Raw genomic sequence first — 8,638 nt, 5'->3', positions numbered from 1 at the left:
AAACATGGGATCATTTCTGGGTTCTTCTTTCTGTTCTATTGATCAACTTGTTTTTGGTCAGTACCATACTGTTTTTGTGATAGTACCATATTGTTCTGTGTTAGCACCATACTGTTTTCATTACTATATCTTTGTAGTATAATTTTACATTAGTGAGTGCATGGTCTCCAACTTCAATTTCATTTACTTCTGCTCTTGTCTTAATAATTTTCTTCATTCTACTAACTTTGGGTTTTGTTTTTTCTTCTTTTTTCTAGTTCCTTTAGATGTAAATTAGGATAATTTGAGATTTTTCTTATTTCTTGAGATAGGCCTGTATTGCTCTAAACTTTCCCCTTAGTACAACTTTTGCTGCATTCCATAGATTTTGTAACATTTTTTTTTGTGTGTGTATGTGTTGTTAATGTTCACCCAAGGATATTTTTTCCATTGATATTTAGAGAGAGTGGAAAGGAAGGAGAGGGGAGGAGAGAGGAAGAGAGAGAGAGAGAGAGAGAGAGAGAGAGAGAGAGAGAGAGAGAGAGAAAACATTGATATATGCTCTTGACCAGGAATAGAATCCGAGACCCTTTGGTGCATGGGTTGATGCTCTACCACTGAGCCACACCGGCCAGGACTGTAACATTGTTTTCATTTTAATTTGTCTCAAGATATTTTTTTAAAATTTCCTCTTTGATTTCTTCATTGACCCATTGGTTGTTTAGTAACATGTTCAGTCTCCATGTGTTTTTTCCAGTTTCCTCTTATAAATGATTAGAGACTACCTTTTTGCAAACCTTGATTTGTTCTTTTATATTTTTGTCTTTTTAACAAATGTCTTATGAATAGAACCATACAATACATAATCTTTTGAGAATTCTGCATATTGGTGAGAGGAAGTACCAGCCACCCAGTGGTTATACGTGGTTGGAGAAGGTGTTTGATATAATTTCAATCTTCTTGAATTTATTGACTTGTTTTGTGGCCTAACATGTGATCTATCCTGGAGAATGTTCATGTGTACTTAAAAATAATGTGTATTCTACTGTTTTGGGTTAGAATGTTTTGTACATGTCTATTAAGTCTATCTAATCTAATGTGTCACAAGGTCAATGTTTCTTTGTTGATTTTGTCTGTGCCTATCCATTGATGTAAGCGGGGTGTTTAATTATTATGTTACCATCAACCTCTCCCTTTGTGTCTGTGAATATTTGCTGTATGTATTTAGGTGAGCCTATCATGGGTGCATAGATGTTTATAAGTTTCATATCCTCTTGTTGGATTAATCCTTTATCATTATGTCATACCCTTGTGTCTTGTTAGAGTCTTTGTTTTAAAGTCTATTTTGTCTAAGTCTTGCTACCCAAGCTTTCATTGCATTTCTGTTTGAATGCAATATCTTTTTCTGTCCATTCACTTCAGTCTGTATCTTTAGATCTGAAGTGAGCCTCGTGTAGGCAGCACACGTGTGGGTCTTGTCTCTTTTAACCCACTTGTCAGAAGGACTGCACTTGCTCCAGGGGCTCGAGGGGAGAATTTGTTCCCTGACGCTTCCAACTGTGGAGGGTGCCAGCATTTCTTGACTTGTGGATGCATCACTCCAATCTCTGCCCCCATAGTCTCCTGTCATCAAATCTCCCTCTGTCTCTGTCTTAAAAGTACACATGTGATTGCATTTAAGCTCCTATAACCCATAATTACCTTTCCATGTCAAGGAAAGATAATTGAAAAGACAAAAATATAAAAGAACAAACCAAGGTTTGCAAGAAGGTAGTCATAGGGGATGTGTAATTACAAAATGACAGCACAAGCGTGTCTTGGGGAGTAATTAAACTCTTCTGAGTCATGACTGTGTGATAGTTACATGATCTATTAAAATTCAAAACTACAGTTATAACTGTAGAGGAAAATAGTCAATTTTATATGACTTTTTAAAATAAAAATGTCAAAATCCTTAATTATATCTTCAAAGGTTTTTGTTGTTGTTTTTGTGCGTGTGTGTGTGTTTTCCATATAAAGCAACATTCACAGATTCCTGGGATTAGGACCTGATTTTTTTTAAGCCATAATTTTGCTATCATAGTTGACAAGGCTGGTGATTTTCTTTTCTAAATTGAGAAAAGAACATACTTATTAGTCAGAGTCCATTCATGAAAATAAAAACCATGTCAATTACTTTATTTCTCACTGTTTAACATTTCAAATCATCAATCTTCCTTCTTTTTTTGTTAATCCTCACCAGAGGATATTTTTCTATTGATTTTAAAAGAGAATGGAAGGGAGAGGGAGAGACAGAAAGAAACATCAATGTGAGAGAGACACATCAATTGGTTGCCTCCTGCATGCACCCAACCAGGGCCGGGGAAATCTGCAACCGAGGTATGTTCCCTTGACTGGAATTGAACCTGGGAACCTTCAGTCCTCAGGCCGATGCTCTATCCACTGAGCTAAACCAGCTAGAGCCATCAATCTTCCTTTTAATATAAAACTATACCATGTTTACTTCAGTATAATTGTTACCATTATTAATGCAAAAGGAAGTGTGGGTTGGGTGAGACTCTCAGCCAGTACACAGAAAGTTTGACGACATCCTGTTTCCTGTTCTGGGGCAGCAGCAGCACACAGCTCAGCATTTCTTCTTTCCATCTGTCAGTCACCTCACCTTGAAGAGCCCTGAAACAGAAGCTTAGTGGAAGAACTTGAACATGTTGGTCTTTGGTCTTCTGAGGGTGGTCATAACTTCCATGTGGCTAGGTAAGGATGCCCCAGTGGGAATGGGTCTTCTCTGGACCTAACAACATAGGGTATAGGCAGTCTTTTATGAGTACCCTGGGAAGGAAAGCTGGCCGGGTGTTAAAAAAATTCTTTTTGTCCCACACCATTTATCACATAACTTTCTGTTTGCATTTTTTTTTCTCTCAGGATCCAGTATTGCCCAGAAGGTAACTCAAGGCCAACGAGCAATCCTGGTGCAGGAGAAGGAGGCTGTGAGCCTGGATTGCACATATGACACCAATGTTCCACGTTATAGTCTGTTCTGGTACAAGCAGCTCAGCCGTGGGGCGATGGTTTTCCTCATTCGTCAGGACTCTTACAACCAGCAAAATGCCACAGGAGGCCGCTACTCACTGAATTTTCAGAAAGCAAAGAGTTCTGCCAACCTTGTCATCTCAGCTTCACAGCTGGAGGACTCAGCAGTGTATTTCTGTGCCCTGACTGAGCCCACAGTGAGAGGCGTGTTAGAAGGAGGTGCACCAAAACCCCAGGACTCTGCTTCATGCATCCACCTGCTGTAGGGACCAAGGCGGGGAATTGTAATCACAGACAGGAAGCGACAAGGGCTGTGGCAGCACAGGTGTAGGCAGGGTTAGAGGGAAAACACCCTATGAAAATACCTCTCTAGGTTCATGGACCTTGTATAGAGTTATCATAAATAAAAAAATCCATATTCTTAAAATTTGGGGTTGAAATTATTTATAAAGACAAAGAACAGCCTCAATAAATAGCTTGCCATTTTGTGATAGATTGAGCTAGAAGAATTGACTAAGGAAATTCAGAAACATCTGACTCAGAAGTCAATAAAAATATGTGTGAAATGTTGGATTTTCAGATCAATTTGTTCAGTAAATATTTTCTGGGTATATATTATACAGGGGAGGAAAAATTCTCCTCTATCCTCTTTGGATCACTGTCTAGGCCTAAGAATTAAACTGACATAAGGCCCCGCTGATGTGGCTCAGGGATTGAGTGTTGACCTATGAACCAGTGTTGACCTATGAACCAGTTTGATTCCTGGTCAGGGCACATGCCCAGGCTGCAGGCTCCATCCCTGGTGGGGGGCGTGCAGCAGGCAGCCAATTAATAATTCTCTCTCATCATTGAAGTTTCTATTTCTCCTTTTCCCTTCCTCTTTGAGCTTGTTTGGAGGTTCTAGCAGGGGAGCGCAGCTACTCGTATACCCTTGACCGAAGACCGGTACTCTCCTGGCGGGGGAAGGTCGTCCTCTTCGACCGAGCGCGCAGCTTCGGGAGGGACGCACATGGATCGGTGAGGGAGGAGGGGGACACCCGCCTAGCCAGCCAGATCAGCCGAATCAACCCTGGCGATCAATGGGGTGACAGATGTCGCAGCCAGATCGCCCTCACATCCCCCTTCCTCTTTGAAATCAATAGAAATATTTTTAAAAACGGACATTAAACAAAATAGCAGGAGAAAAGTATACACATTTTATTAAATTTTTATTGTACATGGAAGCCCTTACAAACAAATGAAGATATGAAGACGTGATCAGGGCAGGAAGCTTTAAAATCTTTTAGATACGAAACAATAAATTTATGTAGAATTGACAAGACCAATGTGTATGAGCTAGTGGAAGTCCAGCTAAGTAGTCCTTATCTTCCTTAAGTAGGAATATGAACAAAGTCTGCTGTGTCTCTCTCCAATAAAAGGAGAATTTATTTTCTGTGTTTAGGCCGAAAAGATCTTTTTTTGTTTGTTTGTTTTCTGTTTCTTTTTTTTTTCATGTCTCTTTTTTAAATGTTTCAATTAAAGTTGATAATATCATTTTATATTAGTTTAGGTGTACAGCATAGTGGTTAGATAATCATATTCTTTGCAAAGTGATTCCCCTGATATTTCAAGTATCCATCTGACACCAGTTATTGCAACATTACTGACTATATTACCCATGCTATACTTGACATCCCTATGACTATTTTATATCTACCAATTTGTTATTATTATTTTTTTGTTAATCCTCACCAAAGGATATTTTTTTTCATTGATTTTTTTTAGAGAGAGTGGCAGGGAGGGAGGGAAAGAGAGAGAGAGAGAGAGAGAGAGAGAGAGAGAGAGAGAGAGAGAGAGAGATGAGAGAAACACATTGATTGGTTGCCTCCTGCACAAGCCCCAGTGGGGACTGGGAATCGAATCCACGACCCTTCGGTTAGGGCTGATGCTCTACCACTTAGTATGCTGGCCAGGGCGTATCTACCAATTTGTATTTCTTAATACCTTCATCTTTTCCCCTCAGCTCTCTAATGCCCTTACTATCTGGCAATTTTCTGTTTGTTCTATGTATCTATGAGTCTGTTTTTGTTTTGTTTGTTTATTTTGTTCTTTAGATTCCACATATAAGTGAAATCATATGGAATTTGTCTTTTTCTCTCTGACTCATTGCACTTAACACAATGCCCTCTAGGTTCACTCATGTTGTTGCAAATGGTAAAGTTTTATACTATTTTTATAGCTGAGTAATATTCTGTTGTAGATATGTACAACCTCTTTTTTATCCACTCATCTATTGGTGGGCACTTAGGTTGCTTCTATATCTTTGTTGTTGTAAATAATGCTGCAATGAACATATAGGTGCACATACTTTTCATATTAGTGTTTTGGGTTTCTTCGAATCAATACCCAGATGTGAAATTGTTGGGTCATGAGGTAGTTCCATTTTTAATTTTTTTAAAAAATATATTTTATTAATTTTTTACAGAGAGGAAGGGAGAGGGATAGAGAGTTAGAAACATCGATGAGAGAGAAACATCGATCAGTTGCCTCCTGCACACCCCCTACTGGGGATGTGCCTGCAACCAAGGTACATGCCCTTGACTGGAATCGAACCTGGGACCCTTCAGTCCATAGGTCGACGCTCTATCCACTGAGCCAAACTGGTCAGGGCCATTTTTAATTTTTTGAGGAACCTCCATACTGTTTTCCATAGTGGCTACACCAATTTGTTATCCCATTAACAAAGCATGAGGGTTCCCTTTTCTCTACATCCTTGCTAACACTTGTTGAGGATTTATTGACGATAGTCATTCTGACAGGTGTGAGGTGATAGCTCATTATGATTGTATTTTGCATTTCTGATGATTAGTGATGTTGAGCATCTTTTCATATATCTATTTGCCATTTGTATGTTTCTTTGGAGAAATGTCTGTCAGGTCCTCTGCCCATTTTTAAATTGGATCCTTTGAGGTTTTTTGGTGTTGAATTGTATGAGTGCTTTATAAATTTTGGATATTAAACCTTTATCAGATGTATCACTGGCGAATATGTTCTCCCAATCACTTTGTTGTCTAATCATGTGGTTGATGATTTCCTTTGCTGTGTAAAAACTTTTTAGTTTGATGTAGTCCCCTGTTTTAATTTGTTGTTTCCTTTCCTCAAGGTGATATTTCAGAAAAAATATTACTAAGGGCAATGTCGGAGAGTTTACTGTCTATGATTTTTCCTAGGAATATTATGGTTTTGGCTCTTACATTCAAGTCTGAGCTTATTCTTGTATATGGTGTAAGAGGGTGGTCTAGTTTTATTTTTTTTTGCATGTATATGTTCAATTTTCCCAACATCATTTATTGAATAGACTGTCTTTGTCCCATTGTATATTTTTTTCTCCTTTGTCATAGATTAATTTACAATTTAGGCATGGGTTTATTTTTGTGCTCTCTATTCTGTTCCATTGATTTATGTCTGTTTTTATGTCAGTACCATGGTTTTTTTAACTTTTATTTTTAAATATTAGTGGCCTGGTGCACAAAATTCATGTGTGTGTGTGTGGGGGGGTGTCCCTCAGCCCAGTCTGCACCCTCTCCAATCAGGGATTGGGCCTAAACCGGCAGTTGGACATCCCTCTCACAATCCGGGACCACTGGCTCCTAACCACTCACCTGCCTGCCTGCCTACCTGATTTCCACTAATTGCTTCTGCCTGCCAACCTGATTGCCCCTAACTGCTCCCCTGCCAGCCTGATTGATGCCTAACTGCTCCCTTGCTAGCATGATTGCCCCCAACTCCTTCCCCTGCTGGCCTGATCGCCCCCAAGGCTTTTATTAGTATAGATAATATACACTTCAAATATACAGATGTATCAGGCCGGCAGGGAAGGCCTATCGTGTAAGAGTAGGCCTTCCTTCCCCCTGCTGCCAACACTGGCTTCCCCCTGGCACCCGGGAGGGACTCCTCTTGCAGCCCTGGCTTTGTCTGGAAGGACATCTGGTCTAATTAGCACATTATGCTTTTATTATTATAGATATATAAAATCTCAGTACATTTGCTTGAAATTTCTTGAAGCAAACAATAGAAATCAATTGCAAAGTTCTGAGAATCCCAGAACGTTCCAACTCTGATGGCATTGCATTGCTAGGTCAAAGTCCTTGACCTGCCCAAACTGCAGTTTCCATTCTGCATTACCTGTACTCCTTCCTCACCTTTGCTTGTTTCAGAATGGCAGCTTGCCGATAATTGTCAAGGTCTCCTAGAAGTGCCTAGACTGGAATAGCATCCACTTTCCTTTGAATATGCACACATACCATTTTGTCTCATTTCCAGCTCCTTCTTTCACCATCTAGTATTTTGGGGATGGTCGTCCACTGCCACATACCCAGCTTTCAGAGCTGAACAGAAGCTTTCCACACAGACAATTGTGGATTCAGATCCTGAGTCTATTCTCCTTATCTGAAAAATAAAGTTATAAAAAGCACACATCCTATCTAATAAAAGACAAACATGGTAATTGACAGTACCTTTGCTACGCCTCCCATTGGCTAATCAGCGAGATATGCAAATTAACCGCCAACAAAGATGGCGGCAGGCAGCCACGCAGCTGAAATGAGCAGGAGGCTTGCTTGCTCCAGTGATGGTGGAAGCCAAGGTTCCCCGTCTGCCGTGGCCTGGCTATGAGCTCCATAAGCAACAAAGTTTCAATTATAGAAGCTAAATAAACCCCAGATACCTGCTTTCAGCCGGCCGTGGCCATGGAGCCGGCTCTTAGTTCCAGTGACAGCAACAAAGTTTCAATTATAGAAGCTAAACAAACCCCAGATACCTGCTTTCAGCAGGCCATGGCCTCAGAGCTGCAGTGAGCAGGAGCCAGCTCTCAGCTCCAGTGACAGCAACAAAGTTTCAATTATAGAAGGTAAATAAATCTCAGAATAAAAAGAAAAAAAGGAGAGGCTGGGAGCTTCAGTTGCCGGCCAGCCTGAAAACGGCCTTCAGCCCCTCACCCAGACTGGCCGGGCACTCCAGTGGGGACCCCCACCCTAAAGTGGGTGTGGCCAGCCTGAAAACAGCCATCAGCCCCTCACCCAGGCGGGCCAGGCACCCCAGTGGGGACTCCCACCCTGAGGGAGGTGTGACCAGCTGCAAACACCCATCAGCCCCTCACCCAGGCTGGCCAGGCACCCAAGCGGGACCCCCACCCTGATCTGGGACACCCTTCAGGGCAAACCAGCCGACCCCCACCAGTGCACCAGGCCTCTATCTTATATAGTAAAAGGGTAATATGCAAACTGACCCTAACAGCAGAAATACTGGGAATGACTGGTCACTATGACACACACTGACCACCAGGGGGCAGACGCTCAATGCAGGAGCTGCCCTCTGGTGGTCAGGGCACTCTCACATGGGAGGAGTCTGCTCAGCCACAAGCCAGGCTGATGGCTGCCAGTACAGCGGTGGTGGTGGGAGCCTCTCCTGCCTCCTCAGTAGCGCTAAGGATGTCCGACTGCAGCTTAGGTCTCTCCCCGCTGTCAAGTGGACATCCTGAGAGGGCTGCCGAGCTGCCATATGGATGTGTGATTGCCAGCTTAGGCCCAATCCCCCGGGGAGCAGGCCATAAGACAGCAGGTGGTCATACTCAGAGGGGACCCAGACTGTG

General features: G+C 41.8%; 1 gene segment (V, D, J or C); it reads left to right on the top strand.

Moving 5' to 3' along the window:
• Positions 1–2,684: 2,684 nt before the first annotated feature.
• On the top strand, positions 2,685–3,275 carry LOC102417582. The segment is given in 2 exon segments: positions 2,685–2,733; positions 2,902–3,275. Coding segments are annotated over 2 exon segments (423 nt in total).
• Positions 3,276–8,638: the final 5,363 nt, after the last annotated feature.

The sequence above is a fragment of the Myotis lucifugus genome, unplaced genomic scaffold (assembly GCF_000147115.1).
Source record: "Myotis lucifugus unplaced genomic scaffold, Myoluc2.0 scaffold_38, whole genome shotgun sequence".
Taxonomy (NCBI): domain Eukaryota; kingdom Metazoa; phylum Chordata; class Mammalia; order Chiroptera; family Vespertilionidae; genus Myotis; species Myotis lucifugus.
Note: the sequence above shows the minus strand (reverse complement) of the source record. Positions and strands in the feature narration are given on the sequence as shown.